Genomic DNA, 25,280 nt, shown 5'->3' on the forward strand with positions numbered 1-25,280 from the left:
CTGTGGAGAAATCATCTGAATTGCAATCACCTTGCTGTATTCCCTTAGCTCTGCAACTTTATTTCCTTCAAGTATCCATCCAATTTATTTTCAATATGATTGATGGCTTCCACCATCCTCATAGATACTGAGTTCAAACTTATTACCACCTATTGTGTAAACTTCTTTTTCATATCCCCCAAGAATCTCTTGGCCAAAACCTTAAGTTTACTATTGACATTTTTCAAACATTTGTTCGCAGGATGTGAGAGTTGCAGGCTCAGCCAGCATTTATTGTTGAACTCTAATTGCCCAGGGCTCAGTTAAAAGTCAACCACATTGTTGTTGTCTGGAGTCACGTGTAGGCCTTTTACAATTACTTACAGAATCATAGAACTTTTACAATACTGAAAGAGGCCATGCAGCCCGTTATGTCTGTGCTGGCTCTCTATATGAGTAATTCACCTTGAGTGTCTCCCCATCTTCTCCCTGTAACACACTCTCTCTTTTCATAGAATAATAAAATACCCTCCAATTTATTATTGAACCTGCCAGCACCACACTGTCAGGCAACACATTCCTAATGACTCACTGTTTGAAAAACCTTCCTCCTCATATCTCCATTGTTTATTTTTGCAATTACCTTACATCTGTGCCCTCTCATTCTCAATCCTTTCTGCCACTGGGGGTAAGCACCTCACGATTTTGAATACTTTAATAAAATATCCTGTCAACCTCCTCTTCTCCAAGGTAAATTGTCCCTTTTTTTTCCCCCAGTGAAAGCAAAATATGCTGGAAATCTGAAACAAACACAGAGTACTGGAGAAACTCAGCAGGTCTGGCATCATCTGATTAGAGAAGTAGATTAATGTTTTAAGTTCAATGACTCTTCTCTGGAACTCACTCATATGTCTCCAATCTATCTTCAAATCTTGAAGTTCCGTATCCCTGGAACCATCATTATGAATCTTTCATGCATTCTAACTGTTGACTTATATATCTTTCTCAGAATGTGGTGCCTAGAACTAGAATCAATTCTGTCACTGAGATTGAACTAATGTTTTATCAAAATTTAAAATATGCTCTTTGCTCTTGAAATCTGTGCCCCTATTAATAAAACCTAGAGTACTACATACTTTATCATCAACACTCAAAATGTCCTGGCACCTTCAATAATTTCTGCACCTATTTTTACAGGCCCTTTTGCTCCTTTAGAATTGCACTCTTTAGTTATGCGATCTCGCCATCTTTTTCCTACTGAAATGAATCACTTCAAACTTCTCTACATTAAATTTCATCTATTTCTTGTCCACCCATTCCACTAACCAGTCTATGTGCTTTTGAACCACTCCAAACTTCCTCACTGTTCACAACACACCCACGTTTTGCGTCACCTGCCAATTATAAAACTGTACAATGTTTACCAAGACTCAGGTCATGAACAAATGTCAGCAAATGCAAAGGTCTCAGCCAGGGTGACCAAATAGCCCTTGGAAATCTAGACAATCTCACACCTGAGCTGCTCTCCCATGTCCCAGGCTGTTTCCATTTAGCTTGGTGTTTGCCCTGTAGGCTGGATTACTGTTGATTTGGCTTATGCAGTAGGTATATAATTGCAGAGACACACACTGTTCTCAGACACACACTGTTCTCTCAGAGACTCATCTCTGACTCCATTCAATCTGGTCCCACAGGTCTGTCATCCCATCACTCTCCCTTCCCCAGTTTGGTGCCAAAGTGTCCTTTACAGTATGGTCCATAAGATATGAGAGAAGAAAGTGGCTTTTCAGCCCCATCGAATCTGCTTTGCCATTCAAACAGCTCCTCAACTTTCCTGCCTCTTCCCCGTAAGCCTAGATTCCTTGACTGATTAAAAATCTGCCATCACAGCCTTGAATATACTTCGTGACCCAGCCTCTATAGCCCTCTGCAATAGAGTATTCCATAGATAATGAATTGTTCTCCTCAGTGACCTGTGTCTCTGGCAGGGATACTAGCTGCTGTACTCTGTCCAGGAATAAACAGTGCAGAGCTCCACTACAAGCCTACCTCCAGTGCAAAATTTTAAATCCATATTGCCATTACTTCGTTTGTTCCATGACTGTAACTTTGTTTGCAAGTCTGGTGCACCTCACCTCAATAAATTACTTTTGGAAGTCTGTACACAATAGCCATATGGGGAGTCATTGGCCTAGCAGTATCATTGGACTGTTAATCTAGAGACCCAGGTAATGTTCTCGGGACCTGGGTTCAAATCCTGCCAAGGCAGATGGTGGAATTTAAATTCAATAACTATCTGGAAGTAAGAATCTAATGACTGCTATGAATCCATTGCCAATTGTCATAAAAGCCCATCTAGTTCACTAATCCCCTTTAGGGAAGGAAATTGCCATCCTTACCTGGTCCGGCCTACATGTGACTCCAGACCTATAGCAATGTGGTTGACGCTTAACTGCCCTGCTGGGCAATAAATGCTGCCTAACCAGCAACACCTTCATCCCATGGATAAGTACAGAAAAAAAAGCCATATAAATACAGTAGCTACAAATACGTAACTCACTTCCTGACTCCCATAAACACGTCCACCATCTACAAGACACAAGTCATGAGTGTATTAGAGAATACTCTCCACTTTCCTGGATGGGTGAAGCTCCAACAACACTCAAGAAACTTGACACTATTCAGGACAATGCAGTCCACTTGGTTGGTACCATATCCACAAACATCCAATCCCTCCACCACCACACTCAGTAGCAGCACTGTACACTATCTAAATGATGAACTGCAGAAATTCACCAAAGATCCTTAGAACATACCTTCTGAACCATGTTCCCTGTAAATTTGGGTCAAAATTTGGAATTCCTCCCGAATGGCATTGTGAATCTATCGAGAGCACGTGGTCTGCAGCGGTTCAAAAAGACAACTAATCCCCACCTTGTCAAGAGCAACTAGGGACGGGCAATAAATGCTGGGCCCAGCCACTGATGCCCACATCTCTTGTGGGAAAAATAGTGTTACTTCTGCAATTCCATTTAGTTATACAAAGTAAATGAACTCACACCAGCGTGTAATTGTTTAGCCAAGAGCTGAGTCAACAAGAATGGAAACTATGTGGAGGAAATACATAATTGTTTTTATATTAGCTAAAATTGTATGACAGAATGAAACGTGACTGCAAAACAATGGTAGATATTACAGGCGCATAGATAAGATACTGTGGGGGGAGGAAGTTAAGCTAGATACGCCTGTACATACAGTAGGTATAAACATCTGTTTCCCACTTTTACAGAGACACAGGAACAAAGCCCAATTAAAAGGGTCATAAGGATCAGTATGATAGGGGAAGGTACAGATGGAGGGAGTAGATAATGATGAAGAAAGAATATGCCTAACAATGATCCACAGCGGGATGAGGTCAAACGCCCCTTGTGAGGCCAGAAATACGCATTTTGTCACAGACAAGGCCGGATAAGGCAAGAGATAAACAGGAGTAGAAGACTGAGAGGGGATCTGATTGAAACGTATAGGATTATGAAAGGATTGGACACTCTGGCAGGAGGAAACATGTTTCCGCTGATGGGTGAGTGCCGAACCAGAGGACACAACTTAAAAATACGGGGTAGACCATTTAGGACAGAGATGAGGAGAAACTACTTCACCCAGAGAGTGGTGGCTGTGTGGAATGCTCTGCCCCAGAGGGCAGTGGAGGCCCAGTCTCTGGATTCATTTAAGAAAGAATTGGATAGAGCTCTTAAAGATAGTGGAGTCAAGGGTTATGGAGATAAGGCTGGAACAGGATACTGATTGGGAATGATCAGCCATGATCATATTGAATGGCGGTGCAGGCTCGAAGGGCTGAATGGCCTACTCCTGCATCTATTGTCTATTGTCTATTGAGTAATGGGTGCCGGTCTTAGGGAAGTGGAAGATGTAAACAGGGGAGGAGCAATGTAAAACAAAAGAAACCAAATTATATAAATATTGTGTATGAATTGAATTTGGGGTGTGTATGTTTCTGGACATCAAACCCTCTTGCAAGAGTAAAATAAAGAACACTACTGATTCAGATTTTCTCTCGGACTGCAATTATTGAAGTGTGTGAGCTTTGTTTCTCACACAAGTGAATAAATAAATGTATGTTCTGACGATTTAGTTTTGGCTGGTCTAAAGTTTGGGTTAGAGATAGCAGTAGTATTAATTTTCTTCCAGCAATTTCTGATTTTGTTTCGTGTTAATGTTCTTGGCTCGTTCGTTTCCTGGGTAACAGAACCGGGAATTATTGTTCTTGAAAGCCTGGTTCTGATGACTGACTTGTTGAGCTGAGAGTTGGTGAGCGGATCGAGTTCTCAACAAGCTCAACATTGGGCAGTGGCTGCGGCCAGGCAATAGCCACGTAACAAAGAGGCAGTGTGAGCTCAGAGGCAGCAGATAGAGAAGGAGCTGGTGGGTGTGAGAGAGTCTGTGCTGAGCAGTCCCCAGGCATCTCAGAGCCCAGACTCCAAACACCAGACCCCGGCCGTGCTGCTGCTGCTGCTCCTGCCCATGGGATGAGACTGATCCCTTACCACTCGCCTGGCTCGGAGGCTGCACCATCGCATCCTTTCAGGTGAAGTTAACGACAATGTCCAGATTCAAGACGAAGCTGGAAGAAATCAATAGTCGGCAGGCGGATGATTACTGGGTCCTGGTCCGACAGGAGGTGAGCGATAAACTGCAGCGACTCCGTGAAGATCGGGCTCAGGGAGAAAACAGCAAGGTCCCGGAGAGAGGAGGGAAAAAAGACAAGAGACGGGGGGAATGTCAGAGGGTGAGAGGGTCAGTGAGGGAGTGAGGGTCAGTGAGAGTGAGGGATCATTGAATGAGTAAGGGAGTGAGGGTCAGTGAGACAGTGAGTGAAGATCTGTGAGTGAGTAAGGGTCAGTGAGTGAGGGATCATTGAATGAGTGAGGGTCAATGCAGGAGCATCAGAGGCTGAGGGGTGACCTTACAGAAGTTTATAAAATCATGAGGGGCATGGATAGGGTAAATAGACAAGGGGTCATGGAGTCTAAAACTAGGCCACATAGGTTTAGGGTGAGAGGGGAAAGATATAAAAGAGACCTAAGGGGCAACCTTTTCACACGGAGGGTGGTACGTGTATGGAATGAGGTGTCAGAGGAAGTGGTGGAGGCTGGTATAGTTGCAACATTTAAGAGGCATTTGGATGGGTATATGAATGGGAAGGGTTTGGAGGGATATTGACCAAATACTGGCAAATTGGACTAAATTTATTTAGAATATATGGTTAGCATGGACAAGTTGGACCGAAGGGTTTGTTTCCATGCTGTACATCTCTCTGACTCTATGAGTGAGGGGTAGTGAGAGGTAGTGAGCCACAGGTGAAGTGCCAGAGGACTGGAGAGTGGCTAATGTTGTGCCACAGTTTAAGAAAGGCTGTAAGGATGAGCCACAAAGATCAAGTCTGGGTTCACAAATTTTTGTCATTTATATCAACAATTTGGTTGAGAGTATAGGGAATATGGATAGTAAGTTTGTAGATGACACCAAAATTCATCCTGAACTGTGAAGAAGGTTATTTAAGATTGCAGAGTACTCACTCAGTCACTAATCTTCACTCATTCAATGATCCCTCACTCACTCACTGACACTCATTCATTGATCTTTACTCAAATTCATGTCTGCACCAAGTACATCTTGATTAGAGAAGCCAATGGGCTGAGAAGTAGCAGGTGAAGTTTAATTTAGATAAATGGAAGGTGTTGGGAAGGCAAGTCCAGGCAGGACTTCCACAGTTAATGGTAGGGCCCTGGGGATTATTTTTGAACAGAGAGACGTAGGGGTGCATGTTCATAGCCACTTTCAAGAAACTTTGGAGGTAGACAGAGTGGTGAAGAACACGTTTAGAACTTCTGTGGTCAGAGCATTGAATGTAGGAGTTGGAACATGCTGGTATAGGCATTGGAGAGGCCAATTTTAGAAAACTGCTCTCAATTCTGGTCATCTTACTATATGAAGGATATTGTTAAACTAGAAAAGGTACAGAAAGAAATTACCAGGATGTTGCAGAGACTGGAGTGTTTGAGTTGGAAAGAGAGACTGGATAGGCTGGAGCTTCCTTTTCATCGGAGGCTGAGAGGTGACCTTATAGAGGTTTATAAAATCATGAGGGACATCAATAGTGTGAATAGCCAAGGTCTTTTTCCAAGGGTAGGGGAGTCCAATATGACAAGGTTTAGGTTTAAAGGTGAGAGGGGAAAGATTTGAAAGGGACCTGAAGAACAACTGTCACAAAGGGTGGTGCGTGTATGGACCCAGCTGCTAGAAGAAACGGCAGAGATGGGTACAATTACAATTATAATATTTAAAATCATTTAGACAGGTATATGAATAGGAAACGTTTAGAGGGATCTGGGCCAAATGGCAAATTGGACTAGTTCAGTTTAGGATACCTGCCAGGCATGGATGAGTTGGATTGAAGAGTCTGTTTCCATGCAGAATGACTCTATGAGTGACAATCAGTGAGTGAGGGCCAGTCTGTGTGAAGGTCAAGAGTGAGGGACAGTGAGTAAAGGTCAGTGAATGAGAATCAGTGACTAAGTGGGGGGCAGTCTGTGTGAGGGTCAATAAGTGAGGTTCAGTTAGTGAGAGCCAGTGTCTGAGAGTCAGTATTTGAGCAAGGGTAAGTGTGTGTGAGGATGAATGAGTGAGCAGTAGTGAGTAAATCTCAGTGTGAAGGTCAGTGGGTGAAGGGTCAGTGGGGAACACAAGTGAGCGAAGGTCAGCATTTTTGAAGTATTACGAGCTGTAAAATAGTAACATTGTGGTGATATTACTAGATTAGTAATCCTAAAGCTTGATTAATGTCCTGAGGACAAGAATTCATAAACCACCAAGACAGTCGGTGGAATTGATACTCAATTAAATGTTATGGAAGTCATTAGCCTCAGTAATAGATTTGTTTGACAAAATGGGAGAATTATGATTAGTTTAGTCTCACAAACGATTTGAGCAACAGCATGATATAGTCAGACAAGGGAGTCCTCTACATTGACTCCAGTCTGTATGAAATCTCATGACATTAGGTTAAATATGGGCAGGAAACCTTGTGTTGATGACCGCCCCAATCTCCTGCCATGCTTCAGCTGATGAATTCGAACTTGTCCATGTTGAACTGCACATGAAACAAGCACTGAAGATGCAAAGATACAAAATGTACTGTGGGAGGAGAATTCAATTTCAAACTCAGTAGCTGCTCAGTATAAGCTAATCAAAATCTGAAGAACCAATCTGTCAGATTTGCCAGTGACATAGAAAAAAATCTATATAATCAGGTCTTTAACAACCTACTTGATTCCTGAAGAAGGGCTGATGCCCGAAACGTCGATTCTCCTGTTCCTTGGATGCTGCCTGACCTGCTGCGCTTTTCCAGCAACACATTTTCAGCTCTGATCTCCAGCATCTGCAGTCCTCACTTTCTCCTTTAACAACCTACTTGTCTTATTTGCATCTACCCATGAGAGTATAGCTGGAGATGAAATCCCATATTCACACCAAAGACATGTTCCATAGTATTTTGTGGCACTACCACCATGTTAAATGGAATAGGGTTAAAGTAAATATAGACACTGACATCAGTGAGGCACTTTGGGTCTTCAACAGCAATTGTATTTGTAACAACAGTCTGCAACTCCCATTCCAACAGCACTATCCCACATTGGTTAAAAAGGGAGCTAACCACTGCTATTTTAAAGGAAATTAGGGATGGGCAATAAAATTGATGACCAAAGTGGATGGTGTCAAGTTTCTAGAGTGTTGTTGGAGCTGCATCCATCCAGGTAAATGGGAAGTATTCCATCGCACTCCTGATTTGTGTCTTGGAGATGGTAAGGAGGCTTTGGGGAGTCAAGAGCTGAGTTACTCGCTGCAGGATTCCAAGCCTCTGATCTGCTTTTGTAATCACAATATTTATATGGCTAACCCAGGCAGTATGGTAGAGTAGAAAATGAGGGTGGCTCTGGAAAAGTGCAGCAGGTCAGGCCTGGCCTGCTGTCCTTTTCGACTCTGATCTCCAGCATCTACAGTCCTCACTTTCTCCAGAGTAGAGAATGAGTCAGACAGTTTCAACAGCATGGACAGGGGCTATTATGCCCATCATGTCCACTCCGGTCACCAAACATCCATCTATTCCAATCCTATTTTCCAGCACTTGGCCTGTAGCCCTGTATGCTATGGTGATTCAAGGACTCATCTAAATACTTATTAAATGCCTTGAGGATTTCTGCCTCTGCCTTATAGGAAGTGAATTCCAGATATCCATTACCCTCTGGATTAAAAACAAATTTAGAAATTGCTGGAAAAGTTCAGCAGGTCTGGCAGCATCTGTGAAGAGAAATCACAGAATCCCTACCGTGTGGAAGGAGGCAATTAAGCCCATCAAATCCACACTGACCCCCTCAAGGATATTCCACCCAGACCCACCCCATTCTTGTCATCATGTGTTTCCCATGGCCAACCCACCTAACCTGCATATCTTTGGACTGTAGGAGGAAATCATGCAGACGTGGGGAGAACGTGCAAACTCCACACAGTCAGTCAGTCAGCTGAGGCTGGAATTGAATCTGGGTCTCTGGTGCTGCAAGGCAGCAGTGCTGTGCCAAGCCATTGTGCTGCCTCCTATCAGAGTTAACATTTCAGGTCCAGGCATCCTTCCTCAAAGCCCTCTGGAGTAAACCTTGTTCCTCAAATCCCATCTAAACCTTTTACTCCTTACCTTTAAACTGGTCCCCCTGGCTAAACGTCAGACACCCATGGTTTCTTCCTATCTATCCGAACTATGACATTCATAAAACTTTGTACACCTCAATCAAGATCCCCCTCAGTTTTCTCCAATCTAAGATAAACAATCCCAACCTATCCAGTGTCTCTTCATCGCTGAATCATTCCAGCTTACAATGTCCTGGTGAAGCTCCTTTGTACCCTCTCTAATGCAATCACATCCTTCCTATAGTGTTGAGACCAGAAATTCATACAATATTCCAGCTGCGGTCTAGCCAAATGTTACTTAATAGCTCCATTGCTACTTCTTTGCCCTTGTATTCAATGTCTTGACTATTAAAGGCAAGTATTCCATATTCATAACCACACTATCAACAATCTAGTTTCTGAACAGTTAACCCGGGATGTTAGTGAGGAATTAGGCAATGCTAATGCCAATAGCATTAGTTTTTCTCTTGCTGTAGTTGGTTATTGTATGGTACTTATATGATCCAAACTATTGTCCAGGATTTTGATGAAAGATGTTGGAACATTTCAAATTAACCCCACCTCTGACTCTCCATTGGAAGGGAAGGTCATTGATGAAGCAGCTGAAGACAGTTCAGCCTTGGCTGTGACACTACTTTGAGAAACGAATGTCCTTGTACTGAGATGATTGACCTCCAACAACTTCAGCCATCTTCCTTTGTGGTAGATATGACTCCAATCAGTCAAGAATTTCCCCCCAGCTTCCCATTGACTCCAGTTCTGCTTGGGTTCCTTGTTGCTACATGTGGAACTGTTGAAATTCCAATGTGATTACTAACTAGCGAAGATATGTTTATAGTTGACAGTAGTAATGAATCCCAGGTTGATTTCTCAATTAAGACTTGAAGGAAAGGAGGCTGGTTTTTCCATTTCACATGTGAAATGGAGTGTATGATGGAGCCCATTAAGACATGTCAGAAAATTCAAATTCTTGCAAACAGTATTAATTGCCCAGTCTAGCTCAGATGACCCTGGAAGAGTAAGGTATTCCAAAAGTTTGAACAAAGGTGAAGTTGGCCATCTCATGCTGCTTCTATGCAGGAGGAACATGGGTAGTGTTCACCACAACAGGAGCTGCCAACAAGGCAAAAAGATTTTCTCCTCTCACACGAGTGAGTAATGTGGTGTATGAACTTCAGTGCTGGTGCGATCCTCCAGATTACACCTGGTGTCATGAAATGAAAGCGAATCTATGGCTGGAGAAATGGTGTAGAAGGACCGGTTGAAGACTTGGAGGCACTGGGACTGTTTCTGCAGGACATGTGACCTGTACAAGTTGGACAGGTTGTATAGAAATGGATAAAAAACAAAAATGGTTAGCAGACATGAAACAGAGAGTCAACAAGGTAAAAATAATGACTGCAGATGCTGAAAACCAAATATTGGATTAGTGGTGCTGGAAGAGCACAGCAGTTCAGGCAGCATCCAACGAGCAGCGAAATCGACATTTCGGGCAAAAGCCCTTCATCAGGAATAAAGGCAGTGAGCCTGAAGCGTGGAGAGATAAGCTAGAGGAGGGTTGGGGTGGGGAGAGAGTAGCATAGAGTACAATGGGTGAGTGGGGGAGGAGATGAAGGTGATAGGTCAAGGAGGAGAGGGTGGAGTGGATAGCTGGAAAAGAAGATAGGCAGGTCGGACAAGTCAAGGAGACAGTAACTGAGCTGGAAGTTTGAAACTAGGATGAGGTGGGGGAAGGGGAAATGAGGAAGCTGTTGAAGTCCCCATTGATGCCCTGGGGTTGAAGTGTTCCGAGGCGGAAGATGAGGCGTTCTTCCTCCAGGCGTCTGGTGGTGAGGGAGCGGCGGTGAAGGAGGCCCAGGACCTCCATGTCCTCGGCAGAGTGGGAGGGGGAGTTGAAATGTTGGGCCACGGGGCGGTTTGGTTGATTGGTGCGGGTGTCTCGGAGATGTTCCCTAAAGCGCTCTGCTAGGAGGCGCCCAGTCTCCCCAATGTAGAGGAGACCACATTGGGAGCAACGGATACAATAAATGATATTGGTGGATGTGCAGGTGAAACTTTGATGGATGTGGAAGGCTCCTTTAGGGTCTTGGATAGAGGTGAGGGAGGAGGTGTGGGCACAGGTTTTACAGTTCCTGCGGTGGCAGGGGAAAGTGCCAGAATGGGAGGGTGGGTCATAGGGGGGTGTGGACCTGACCAGGTAGTCACGGAGGGAACGATCTTTGCGGAAGGCGGAAAGGGGTGGGGAGGGAAATATATCCCTGGTGGTGGGGTCTTCTTGGAGGTGGCGGAAATGTCGGTGGATGATTTGGTTGATGCGAAGGTTTGTAGGGTGGAAGGTGAGCACCAGGGGCGTTCTGTCCTTGTTACGGTTGGAGGGGTAGGGTCTGAGGGCGGAGATGCGGGATGTGGACGAGATGCATTGGAGGGCATTTTTAACCACGTGAGAAGGGAAATTGCGGTCTCTAAAGAAGGAGGCCATCTGGTGTGTCCTATGGTGGAACTGGTCCTCCTGGGAGCAGATACGGCGGAGGTGGAGAAATTGGGAATATGGGATGGCATTTTTGCAAGAGATAGGGTGGGAAGAGGTGTAATCCAGGTAGCTATGGGAGTCAGTGGGTTTGTAAAAAATGTCAGTGTCAAGTCGGTCGTCACTAATGGAGATGGAGAGGTCCAGGAAGGGGAGCGAGGTGTCAGAGATAGTCCAGGTAAATTTAAGGTCAGGGTGGAATGTGTTGGTGAAGTTGATGAATTGCTCAACCTCCTCGCGGGAGCACGAGGTGGCGCCAATGCAGTCATCAGTGTAGCGGAGGAAGAGGTGGGGAGTGGTGCCGGTGTAATTACGGAAGATCAACTGTTCTACATAGCCAACAAAGAGACAGGCATAGCTGGGGCCCATACGTGTGCCCATGGCTACGCCTTTGGTCTGGAGGAAGTGGGAGGATTCAAAGGAGAAATTGTTAAGGGTGAGGACCAGTTTGGCCAAACGAATGAGAGTGTCAGTGGAAGGGTACTGTTGGGGACGTCTGGAGAAGAAAAAACGGAGGGCTTGGAGACCCTGGTCATGGCGAATGGAGGTGTAGAGGGATTGGATATCCATGGTGAAGATAAGGTGTTGGGGGCCAGGGTAACGGAAGTCTTGGAGGAGGTGGAGGGCATGGGTGGTGTCTCAAACGTATGTGGGGAGTTCCTGGACTTGGGGGGATAGGACAGTGTCAAGGTAAGTAGAGATGAGTTCAGTGGGGCAGGAGCATGCTGAGACAATGGGTCGGCCAGGGTGGTCAGGCTTGTGGATCTTGGGAAGGAGGTAGAACCGGGCAGTGCGGGGTTCCCGGACTATGAGGTTGGAAGCTGTGGGTGGGAGATCTCCTGAGGTGATGAGGTTCTGTATGGTCTGGGAGATGATGGTTTGGTGATGGGGGGTGGGGTCATGGTCGAGGGAGCAGTAGGAAGAGGTGTCCTCGAGTTGGCGTTTGGCTTCAGCGGTGTAGAGGTCAGTGCGCCAGACTACCACTGCGCCCCCTTTATCCGCTGGCTTGATGGTGAGGTTGGGATTGGAGCAGAGGGATTGGAGGGCTGCGCGTTGTGAGAGTAAGAGGTTGGAGTGGGGGAGGGGGAACGACAGGTTGAGGTGGTTAATGTCCCGGCGGCAGTTGGAAATGAAGAGGTCGAGGGCAGGTAATAGGCCAGCGCGGGGTGTCCAGGTGGATGCAGTGTGTTGGAGGTGGGCGAAGGGGTCCTCGGAAGGTGGGCGGGAGTCCTGATTGTGAAAGTAAGCTCGGAGGTGGAGGCTCCTCCTCCGTCCACGCATCAATGAATTTAATACACGACGTGACATCGAACAATTCTTCCGTCGCCTCCGCCTCCGAGCCTACTTTCACAATCAGGACTCCCGCCCACCTTCCGAGGACCCCTTCGCCCACCTCCAACACACTGCATCCACCTGGACACCCCGCGCTGGCCTATTACCTGCCCTCGACCTCTTCATTTCCAACTGCCGCCGGGACATTAACCACCTCAACCTGTCGTCCCCCCTCCCCCACTCCAACCTCTCACTCTCACAACGCGCAGCCCTCCAATCCCTCTGCTCCAATCCCAACCTCACCATCAAGCCAGCGGATAAAGGGGGCGCAGTGGTAGTCTGGCGCACTGACCTCTACACCGCTGAAGCCAAACGCCAACTCGAGGACACCTCTTCCTACTGCTCCCTCGACCATGACCCCACCCCCCATCACCAAACCATCATCTCCCAGACCATACAGAACCTCATCACCTCAGGAGATCTCCCACCCACAGCTTCCAACCTCATAGTCCGGGAACCCCGCACTGCCCGGTTCTACCTCCTTCCCAAGATCCACAAGCCTGACCACCCTGGCCGACCCATTGTCTCAGCATGCTCCTGCCCCACTGAACTCATCTCTACCTACCTTGACACTGTCCTATCCCCCCAAGTCCAGGAACTCCCCACATACGTTTGAGACACCACCCATGCCCTCCACCTCCTCCAAGACTTCCGTTTCACCGGCCCCCAACGCCTTATCTTCACCATGAATATCCAATCCCTCTACACCTCCATTCGCCATGACCAGGGCCTCCAAGCCCTCCGTTTTTTCCTCTCCAGACGTCCCCAACAGTACCCTTCCACTGACACTCTCATTCGTTTGGCCAAACTGGTCCTCACCCTTCACAATTTCTCCTTTGAATCCTCCCACTTCCTCCAGACCAAAGGCGTAGCCATGGGCACACGTATGGGCCCCAGCTATGCCTGTCTCTTTGTTGGCTATGTAGAACAGTTGATCTTCCGTAATTACACCGGCACCACTCCCCACCTCTTCCTCCGTTACATTGATGACTGCATTGGCGCCACCTCGTGCTCCCGCGAGGAGGTTGAGCAATTCATCAACTTCACCAACACATTCCACCCTGACCTTAAATTTACCTGGACTATCTCTGACACCTTGCTCCCCTTCCTGGACCTCTCCATCTCCATTAGTGACGACCGACTTGACACTGACATTTTTTACAAACCCACTGACTCCCATAGCTACCTGGATTACACCTCTTCCCACCCTATCTCTTGCAAAAATGCCATCCCGTATTCCCAATTTCTCCGCCTCCGCCGTATCTGCTCCCAGGAGGACCAGTTCCACCATAGGACACACCAGATGGCCTCCTTCTTTAGAGACCGCAATTTCCCTTCTCACGTGGTTAAAGATGCCCTCCAACGCATCTCGTCCACATCTCGCACCTCCGCCCTCAGACCCCACCCCTCCAACCGTAACAAGGGCAGAACGCCCCTGGTGCTCACCTTCCACCCTACAAACCTTCGCATCAACCAAATCATCCACCGACATTTCCGCCACCTCCAAGAAGACCCCACCACCAGGGATATATTTCCCTCCCCACCCCTTTCCGCCTTCCGCAAAGATCGTTCCCTCCGTGACTACCTGGTCAGGTCCACACCCCCCTATGACCCACCCTCCCATTCTGGCACTTTCCCCTGCCACCGCAGGAACTGTAAAACCTGTGCCCACACATCCTCCCTCACCTCTATCCAAGACCCTAAAGGAGCCTTCCACATCCATCAAAGTTTCACCTGCACATCCACCAATATCATTTATTGTATCCGTTGCTCCCAATGTGGTCTCCTCTACATTGGGGAGACTGGGCGCCTTCTAGCAGAGCGCTTTAGGGAACATCTCCGAGACACCCGCACCAATCAACCAAACCGCCCCGTGGCCCAACATTTCAACTCCCCCTCCCACTCTGCCGAGGACATGGAGGTCCTGGGCCTCCTTCACCGCCGCTCCCTCACCACCAGACGCCTGGAGGAAGAACGCCTCATCTTCCGCCTCGGAACACTTCAACCCCAGGGCATCAATGGGGACTTCAACAGCTTCCTCATTTCCCCTTCCCCCACCTCATCCTAGTTTCAAACTTCCAGCTCAGTTACTGTCTCCTTGACTTGTCCGACCTGCCTATCTTCTTTTCCAGCTATCCACTCCACCCTCTCCTCCTTGACCTATCACCTTCATCTCCTCCCCCACTCACCCATTGTACTCTATGCTACTCTCTCCCCACCCCAACCCTCCTCTAGCTTATCTCTCCACGCTTCAGGCTCACTGCCTTTATTCCTGATGAAGGGCTTTTGCCCGAAATGTCGATTTCACTGCTCGTTGGATGCTGCCTGAACTGCTGTGCTCTTCCAGCACCACTAATCCAATATATGAAACAGAGAGTGTCTTTTTCTGAATGGCAAGGAGCGAATAGTGGGGTACTGCAAGGATCAGTGCCAGGACCCTGCTATTCACAATACATTAATGATTTAGAAGAGGGAACTAAATGTAGTGTCTAAAATTTGCTGATGGCACAGAGGTGGGTGGAAGGGTGAGCAGTGAGGAGGATGCAAAGATACTTCAGTGTGATTTGGGCAAGTTGAGTGAGTGGGAAAATGCGTGGCAGATGCAGTACAATATGGATAAATGTCTGATTGTCTGATTGATAAAAACAGGAAGGCCAATTATCTGAATTGTGATAGATTGGGAAACATGGGCTGGATAAGAGAGAAGGGAGTTTAGCAAGACTAACTGGGATAGATTTTAATGCACAGAATCTGAGGAAGAAACCAAACAAACTGAGGGCATAGATAGCCCATGCACGATGAGTAGAATTTGCAATACCACAATATAGGTTATTCAGGTGGAGAGGAGGATATAAGGGGAAGGGAAGTCACAATATTAATCAAAGAATCAATTACATCCTTGAGGGGGGGATGAAACCTTGAAAGGATCATCAAATAAGGCCCTCCCGGTAGAAGCGGAAAACATAAAAGGGACAAACCAGCTTTTGGGTGTGTGGTACAGGTCCTCAAACAGTTAGAGAGTCATAGAAGATCAAATATAAAATCAAAATTCAAAGTGGTGCAAGCATAAGAAGGCATTAATTGTCAGGGATTATTACTCCTGAAGTGTTAATTGTGATAGTTTGTGTACAAGATTGGAAGGGGAGCAAAACTCTTGTATTGCATCCAAAAGAACTTTTTAAGATACTACTAGGAAAGCCCAGTGATGAAGGGCACAGTTCTGGTCCTAATATTTGGAAATGAGCCAGGTACTAGTGGGGAATCTTGAACTGGGGACATTGTTACAGAATAAGGGGACATTCATTGAAAACTGAGATGTGAAGGAATTTCTTCACCCAGAGACAGTACATGTTTGGAATTGTTGAGAGAATTGTGAATACTGATATTATTTGAAGAGCAGACAAAAGTTTTTTGAAATATCAGTGTTATGTTGGAGGATTTGAGATATAGGGAGAGGCTGAACAGGCTGAGGATGGTATGTGTATGGAATGAGCTGCCAGAGGAAGTGGTGGAGGCTGGTACAACTGCAACATTTAAAAGGCATTTGGATGGGTATATGAATAGGAAGGGTTTGGAGGGATATGGGCCGGGTGCTGGCAGGTGGGACGAGATTGGGTTGGGATATCTGGTCGGCATGGACAGGTTGGACCGAAGGGTCTATTTCCATGTTGTACATCTCCATGACTCTAATGTTAGGCTATGGGTAGCTCCAATGAAAGAGAAGTTGAGGCCTGGGGCAGATCAGCTAATACCGTGATGAATAGGGGCAGATTTCGGGGGGGGGGGGGGAGGTCAAAGGGCTTATTCCAACTCCTATCTCTTATGTTCTTATGTACTATGCTGGACAAGGCAGCCTGCTTGATTGCTGCATCATCCACAACCTTTAACACTTTTACACAGTGGCATCAACTCATCAGGTCATCTTAGACTGCTCCTGTCAAACCCAGAATCTCTGCCACCAACACAGGCAAGGGCACCACCTGCAGGTTTCCCCTCCATGCCACTCACCATATTGACTTACGTTTCACTGTTCTAACATTGTCACTGTGCCAAATCCTAGAATCCCCTCCTGAGCAACACTGAGTGTGTCTACATCTCTCAGAATGCACTCAAAAGGCTGCTCACCACTGCATTCTCAATGGCTTTTAGGAACAGGCAACAGGAGCTGGCCCAGTCAGTAACACCCATGCAACAGAAAAATAGGAGCAAAAAAAAATAGTCATCCAGTTGATATTTGAGACAGAAAACAGGAGGAGGGGCAGCTGGCGAGATTCAGGGAAATATTTCTGGAGTTTAGGGCCTTGGCAGCTGAAAGAATGATTGAATTTGGTGGAATGATTAAAACTGAGGGGAAGCAAGTGACCTGAATATGGAGAGTTGTGGGAATGGAGGAGAGTGCAGAAATAGCTTGGATGAAACAATAAAGGGATTTAAAAACTCGCAAAATGCAAACTAATTTCAACCTATATGCATAGAGATAATGGATGATCAAAACTTGGATAAAATTAGGACATGGGCAAAACTCACTACTCATCACTACTCACTACCCACTCAGGTAGCACGGTGGCAGCGGTTAGCACTGCTGCCTCACAGCGCCATAGACCCAGGTTCAATTCCCGCCTCGGGCAACTGTCTGTGTGGAGTTTGCACATTCTCTCTGTGTCTGCGTGGGTTTCCTCTGGGTGCTCCAGTTTCCTCCCACAGTCTAAGGATGTGCAGGTTAGGTGAATTGACCGTGCTAAATTGCCCGTAGTGTTAGGCGTAGGGGAGTGGGTCTGGGTGGGTTGCTCTTCGGAGGGTCGGTGTGGACTTGTTGGGCTGAAGGGCCTGTTTCCACACTGTAAGTAGTCTAAACTTAAAATACCCCACTCATCATCCACAAAGAATCCACTTTTTCCAGCAAAGAATCAAACTCAAGTTAAATGTAGTAGTAAACATCGAGGTGCTCTTGACTGGAAGTTTAATTTGTTCCAACGAAATTTGCAAATATGGAATTAACTTCAACAAAGAAAGAAAGAACTAAGAAAATTACAGCACAGAAATAGGGCCTTCGGCCCTCCAAGCCTATGCCAATCCATATCCTCTATCCAAACCTGTCGCCTATTTTCTAAGGATCTGTATCCCTTTACTCCCTGCCCATTCATGTATCTGTCTAAGTACATCTTAAATGATACTATCGTTCCCTGTCCCCACCTCTGCTGCAACACATTCCAGGCACATACCACCCTCTGCATAAAGAACTTTCCATGCACATCTCCCCGAAACCTTTCCCCTTTCACTTTGAAAGTGTGAGCCCTAGTAATTGAGTCCCTCACTCTGGGAAAAAAAGTTTCTTCCACCCTGTCTTTCTAATGAAAATAATCCTAATCTATTCAACCTCTCTTTATAGCTAGCACCCTCCATACCAGGCAACATCCTGGTGAACCTCCTCTGCACCCTCTCCAAAGCATCCACATCCGGTTGTTAATGTGGCGATCAGAACTGTACACAATATTCCAAATGTGGCCGAACCAAAGTCCTATACAATTGTAACATAACCTGCTAACTCTTGTACTCAATACCCAGTCTGATGAAGGAAAGCATGCCGTGTGCCACCTTGACCACTCTATCGACCGGTGTTGCCACCTTCAGGGAACAATGGACCTGAACACTCAGATCTCTGTACATCAATTTTCCCCAGGACTTTTCCATTTACCCTATAGTTCACTCTTGAATTGCATCTTCCAAAATGCATCACCTCACATTTGTCCAGATTGAACTCCATCTGCCATTTCTCTGCCCAACTCTCCAATCTATCTATATTCTGCTGCATTCTTGGAAAGTCCTCTTCACTGTCTGCAACTCCACCAAGTGTCATCTGAAAACTTGCTAATCAGACCACCTATACCTTCCTCCAGATCATTTATGTATATCACAAACAACTGTGGTCCCAGTACAGATCCCTGTGGAACACCACTGGTCACAGTTCTCCATTTTGGGAAACTCCCTTCCACTATAACTGTGTCTCCTGCTGCCCAGATAGTTCTTTATCTATCCAGCTAGTACACACTGGACCCCACGTGACTTCACTTTCTCCATTAGCCTACCATGGGAAACCTTACTGAAGTCCATGAATATGACATCAACGTGCCCTTCCCTCAATCAACTCTGTCACTTCCTCAAAGAATTCTACTAAGTTGGTAAGACATGTCCTTCCCTGCACAAAACCATGCTGCCTATCACTGATAAGCCTATTTTCTTCTAAATGGAAATAGATCCTATTCCTCAGTATCTTCTCCAGCAGTGTCCCTACCACTGATGGGAGGCTCACCAGTCCATAATTACCTGGATTATCTCTGCTACACTTCTTAAACAAGGGGACAACATTAACTATTCTCCAGTCCTCTGGGACCTCCCTAGTGTTCAAGGATGCTGCAAAGTTCCTCCCTCCGCAGGTGGAGCCAGCTCTCAGAAAGCAGGTTTTGCAGCTTCAAAATAATTAATAGGTTTGAAACAGAAAGAGATGAAGGCATTGATATATTAATGTTTTTTAATTCATTGACAAGACATTGGGATCATTGGCTAGGCCAGTGTTTATGTTTAGGAGAATATGGTGGTGAACTACTTTGAACTGCCAAGAAGTGTGGGGACACCTTCAGTGTTGTATAGGAGAGAGTTCAAGAACTTTGACCCTGTGTCACTGAAGGAATAATTGTGTATTTCCAAGGCAGGATAGCGTATATTTTGGTGGGAACTTGTATAGGCAGAATGTAAAAGGGGAGGGCAGCTATCCTGATCATCCAGGGTGGAGACCACTTGTTCAGATCGACAAGGCCATGCTTCAGAAAGGCAGTTATTGTCATAACAAATGTCAGCATTTTTCAATTCTTCTCAGCAGTTGCTTGTCTAGATGACTGCTTCCAGTATTTTATATGCATTTTATTTGCCTTTGTTCCCTCAGTTACACCGAACTATAAATTATCATGAAGGAAAATAATCAGATACAAAAACAGAAATTCCTGCAGAAACTCAGCAAGCGTGGCAGCATCTGTGGAAAGAAAGCAAAGTTAACAGAACTGAAGAATGGTCACTGAACCCGAAACATTAACTCTGCTTTCTCTCCTCAGATGCTACCAGACCTGTCGAGTTTTTCCAACAATGTTTTTGTTTTGGAATTCTGTAATCTGCAGATTTTTTGTTTAAAACTAATCAGAGCTTGTGTATCATCTTGTGATATCATGAATCTTCAACAAATGCTTCAGAAGTCTGATGGTCAACTGTGTCCCAGCTATAGCTGAGCAAGGAGCTGGATCAGTACAGAGAGGCTTTACCAGTTCCCTCCCTACCTTTCTCTTCAACAAGGTGGCAGTACCCATCTAGTTGTTTGGCAGATTGCAAGTGTCCTCTTGATTTAGGCATAGTTTATAAATTTTTGGTGTACACCATATCTCTGTGACCCTCTGAGATACCTATACTGCTCACTATATTTCCTATATTACATCCCAACCCAGTGCTGCATTCTCTAATATATAACTATGCTCCTGACTGTAACACTCTGATATACCACAAACCTGACTATAATAACAATCCTACAATAATCCATTGTTTCACTGTAGCGCTGATAGAACTCACAGCTTTCATTGTAATAATCTAATATTCCCCACACTCCTCACTGGAGGATTTTAATATATTCCATATTCTTACTGTACATTTGATATAGCCAATCATTCTGTTATAACCCACACATTTTACTGTTACACCCTGTACTATAACTACCTGAAATATTCCATGCGTTTTAATCTAACACTAATTAATTCACATCCTTGTAACACTGTTATCATTTGGACACATGGATTAATCAAGGAAAGCCAACATTGATTTTTTAATGGAAAATCATGTTTAACTGGTCACCACACTATAGGAAGGATGTGATTGCACTGGAAGGACTGTAGAGGAGATTCACCACGATATTGCCTGGGATGGAGCAGGTTCACGATGAAGAGAGGCTGGATAGGCTCAGGTTGTTTCCTTTGGAGCAGAGGAGGCTGAAGGGACCTGGTAGAGGTGTATAAGATTTTGACAGGCATGGACAAGATGAATAGATAGCAGCTATTCCCTTAGTTGAAGAGTCAGTGGTAAGGGAGCAAAATTTTAAAGTGAAAAGAAGGAGGTTTAGAGGGATAAGAGTAATATTTTTCCTCAGCGTGCAATGGGGTCTGGAATGGACTGTCTGGGAGGGTAGTTGAGGCAGTTAACCTTACAACCTTTAAAAGTACTAAAAAGGTACTTGGATGAGCATTTGAAATGTCATAAAATTCAAGGTTAACGGCCTACAGCTGGAAGATGGGACTAGTGTGGATTTAAAGTAGTTCTGTCTGTGCAGACTGGAGGTTCTCTTCTGCACTCTATTAACTAAGCTGACAGAGTTCTTGTGATGAGGTAATGGAGAAAGCTAGTGTGATTGTGACAAGCCTACAGTGTCTCCATGTGCCTTTCTTGGCTTCCTTTGGTGGGCTTTTCAAAATGCTTGAAGCTGGTTCAGTATGAGCAGCAACACCAGTTACCTCATCCCATTCTCTTCTCAGCAATGGTGCCCATCTCTTTTACCCAAGAAAACATAATCACAACATTCAATTACAGCTAGACTCTCGAATCTGTACATCCATAAATGGGGGTGGAGGGAGTAGAACTTCACTGGATTAATGGTCTGGAAGCCCACAGCTTTCATTGTAATAAAAGCTGGGTTCAAATTTTAAATTTAGTTAATTAAATTTGGCATAGAAAGTACATCTGGAGAACAAATAATGGAAAATAAGTTGATGGTAGATGAATTGAACAGGTATTGCATCTATCTTCACTAGAGAGAATGAGTTACATCCCAAGGGCAATAATAAATAAGGAAATGGGAGGGAAGGAGAAACTCTGGAAACTATGACCAGAGAAATTATACTGAGCCAATTGGTGGAGCAGTGACTGAGAAGTCCTGACTGACTTCATCCTAGGGTCATAAAAGTAGTAGATAGAGAGAGAGAGCGAGAGAGTTGATGCATTCACAAAAAGTTGGTTTGCAGGTGCAGTGGGTAATTAAGAAGGCAAATGGAATATTGTCCTTCATTACTAGGGGAATGGAGTTTGAAAATAGGCAAGTTATGCTGTAGCTGTATCGAGTGCTGGTGAAGCCACATCCAGAGTACTGTGTATACTCTTGGTCTCCTTACTCATGAAAGGATGTACTGATGCTGCAGGCAGTGCAGGGGAGGTTCACAAGTTCCGGAGTGGAGGGGGTTGGCTTATGAGGAGAGTTTGAGTAGATTGGGAATGTATTCACTGGAATTTAGAAGAACAAGGGGGAATCTTATCAAAACATATAAAGTTTTGAAAGGAATAGAAATGATATAAGCAGGGAGGTTGTTTCCACCGATGGGTGAAACTAGAACTTGGGGACATGGCCTCAAAATAAGGGAGAGTAGATTTCAGACTGAGTTGAGGAGGAATTTCTTCAGTCAAAGAGTTGTGAATCTGTGGAATTCCCTGTAGAGTGAAGCAGTTGAGGACATTCGTTGAATGGCTTTAAGGCAAAGATTTTTGAACAGCAAAGGAATTAAGGGTTATAGTGAACAGGTAGGTAAGTGAAGCGGAGTCCACTTATTGAATGGTGAAGCGAGTTCAAGGGGCCAGATAGCCTACTCCTTCACCTGTTTCTTACGTTTCATTTTCTTATTGCTTTTAGTTTCCCAAAACTGTGCTGGGGATAGTCCTGTTAGATTGGAAGACAGCTAATGTAATTCAACAAGTGGGGGCAGGCAAAAAGCAGGAAAATACAGGCCAGTTAGGTTAATGCCTATAATCAGGAAAATGTTAGAAGCTATTATTAAAGATGTCTTAAGAGGGCAATTAATATAAGTTCAAGGTAATCAGATACTGTCAATATGGTCTTGACCAAGGGAAGTCATGTTTGACCAACCTACTGGAATTCTTCAAGGATGTTATATTTGCTGTGGATAAACCAGCAGATGTACTCACCTTAGATTTCCAGAAGATAAGTGCAGCACCAAAGGTTATTGTGGAAAATAAAAGCTAATGGAGTAGCAGGTAGCATGCTTTGAAGATTGACAGGCTAATAGAAAGTATAAGTATTTTACGCTGACAAGATGTAGCAAGTGGTGTGCCACGGGGGTCAGTGTTCGAGCTCAACTGTTCACAATTTATACAAATGAGTTAGCTGAAGAATCAGAAGGTATCCTTGTCAAATTTGCTGATCACAAAAATAGGTGGGAAAGTAATTTGTGAAGAGGATGCATTGATGCTACAAAGAGATGTACAAAGATTAAGTGAGTGGGCAAAGATGTTGTAAATGTAAGTGGGAAAATATGAAGCTGTACGATTTGTCAGAAAGAAAACAAAACCATATCATCAAAATCATGACAGATTACAGAGCACATATGTACAGTGATCTGAGTATCCTTGTGCATGAATCATAAAAGGTTGGTTTGCAGGTAAAGCAAGTAATCAAGGAAGCTAATAGAAAGGGAATTTGAATACAAAAGTAAAAAAATTATGTTTCATTTATATAGATTTTTCATTGGATTGCATCTGAAGAACTGTGTACAGTTTTGGTCACTTTATTTAAAAGAAAGCTAAAAAAAAATCAACACCAGGTTATAGTCATAAATACATTGGGTGCAGTTCAGAGAAGGTTTACCAGACTAATACCTGGAATGATTATGTTTCCTTATGAGGAAAGATTAGACAGTTGAGAATTGTGTCCTCTGGAGCTAAGAGGAGTAAAAAGGTGACTTGATTGAAATATATGGTACCTTAAGGGGTCTTGACGGGGGGCAGGGGGGTGGGGGGAAAGGTGGTGGTGAAGTAGAAGGATGTTTACTCTTGTAGGAGGATCTAAAACTAGGGGGCATTTTTTGAAATCAGAGATCACCCAATTAAAACAATGATGTGTAATTGTTTTCTCTCTGAGAGTCATGAATCTCTGGAATTCCCTTCCTGAAGACTTGAGATATGGTCAAGTTTGGGAAGCAATGACTTGGACCTTGGGGTACAAGGGTGAATTTCAAAATTTGCAGATGATATAAAATTTGGTAGAATTATGCACTGTGAGGAGGATACTGGGGTCTAGTTTTAGAATTTATGGGTTTTTGTGCAAAGTTAAAAATCACACAACACAAAGTTATAGTCCAACAGGTTTAATTGGAAGCACTAGCTTTCTGAGCACTGCTCCTTCACAGCCCTTTTAGGGCTGTACAAGATAAACATGATCCAGTTAGAACATCAAGAGAACATTTTTTACAGCTTAAGTGAAACATCCATAGCTTAGAACGAGAGGCTTTTATTTAGTTTTACTTTGAATTCTCAGCAATCCTGTAAAGTCTTTTCGTGAAGAGCTTGTATAAACCAGTGCTCCTAAAAAAAAAGTAGGACATAGTGAAACTTGATCATCTTAGAGTTGTATCAATTCCAGACCAGAAGCTTTGGGATAAAACCCTGAAGAGGTATCTTAAAGCTGAGTACCTTCAAACTCAGGTATAGAATGGCTACAGAAATATCTGTCTATTCCTGTTGCTATTAGCTAAGGTCATACATAATTTAAACCAGACAAGGTGTTAGAGGTAGGGACTTTGGTGTGAATACATTGTATAGTACACAAAAACACTACTCAATGTGGCTATTTGAGTACTGTACCAGGTGTGTTTAGCTACTATACAAAAGCTAATATAAAAGTACATTAGATTACTTACAGTGTGGAAACAGACCCTTCAGTCCAACAAGTCCACACCCACCCTACGAAGAGCAACCCACCCAGACCCATTCCCCTAAACCTAACACTATGGGCAACTTAGCAAGGCCAAGTCACCTAACCTGCACATCTTTGGATTGTGGGAGGAAACCAGAGTACCCAGAGGAAACCCACGCAGACACAGGGAGAATGTGCAAACTCCACACAGACAGTTGCCCAAGGTGGGAATTGAACCCGGGTCTCTGGCGCTGTGAGGCAGTGCTAACCACTGTGCTGCCCACACTGCAGATGCTGGGAACTGGAAATAAAAAAGTGTAGGAGAAACTCAGCAGTATTTTGTGATTACAGGTAATGAGATTACACTTTAACTGTGCTTAGAAATCTTTGAATTTGTATTATGGGTAAATAGCTTGGTTTATTCCATTTTATTTTTTTTTAAAACAAACATCTGTTTATTGTTAAAGTAAAATCTGCAACATTAGTGCCTGTGTTACAGTGAAAGATCACTTTGTTGAAACCAAAACATAGTATGATTGAGCAAACCAGGTTTCAATCTGAGATCTGACTTGTCTGGCAATAACATCACCTATGGTTATAACAAAGAAGAGGCAGTATAAAACAAAATACTCTATTCTAAAGAGAAGGAAGGAGCAGAGGATCCTGGATGCTATGTGCACAAGTCACATAAGGTGACAGCGTAGCAGGAGAAAGTGGCTTATAGAGGCTTTATTAATGCGACCACAGAGTACCAGGGCAGGGAAGTTAAACTCAATCTGAATGACACTAGTTTGGTTTCAACTGGGGTATTGCTGAATTTGGAAGAGTGAGAAGGAATCAGAGAAAGTATACCAGAGATTCAGGAGAATGCTTCCAGAGGTGAGGAACTTCATTTATGAGGATAGAGTGGAGAAAGTAGAACTGTTTTCTTTGAGAGAAGGCAGAGAGGAG

At 44.6% G+C, this 25,280-nt stretch overlaps 1 protein-coding gene across 2 annotated transcripts in view; it reads left to right on the forward strand.

The window, feature by feature from the left end:
- Window positions 1-4,508: 4,508 nt before the first annotated feature.
- Window positions 4,509-25,280, forward strand: part of LOC140480973 (uncharacterized protein C11orf42-like) — a 143,981-nt gene continuing 123,209 nt past the window's right edge. The window contains exon 1 of one of the 2 annotated variants that reach the window (XM_072576579.1): window positions 4,509-4,678. In XM_072576579.1, coding sequence (XP_072432680.1) covers window positions 4,601-4,678 — 78 coding nt within the window. In that variant the 5' untranslated portion in view covers window positions 4,509-4,600. The remainder of the gene's footprint in view (window positions 4,679-25,280) is intronic. The other variant, XR_011961442.1, reaches the window with a different exon arrangement.

The sequence above is a fragment of the Chiloscyllium punctatum genome, chromosome 9 (assembly GCF_047496795.1).
Source record: "Chiloscyllium punctatum isolate Juve2018m chromosome 9, sChiPun1.3, whole genome shotgun sequence".
Classification (NCBI taxonomy): domain Eukaryota; kingdom Metazoa; phylum Chordata; class Chondrichthyes; order Orectolobiformes; family Hemiscylliidae; genus Chiloscyllium; species Chiloscyllium punctatum.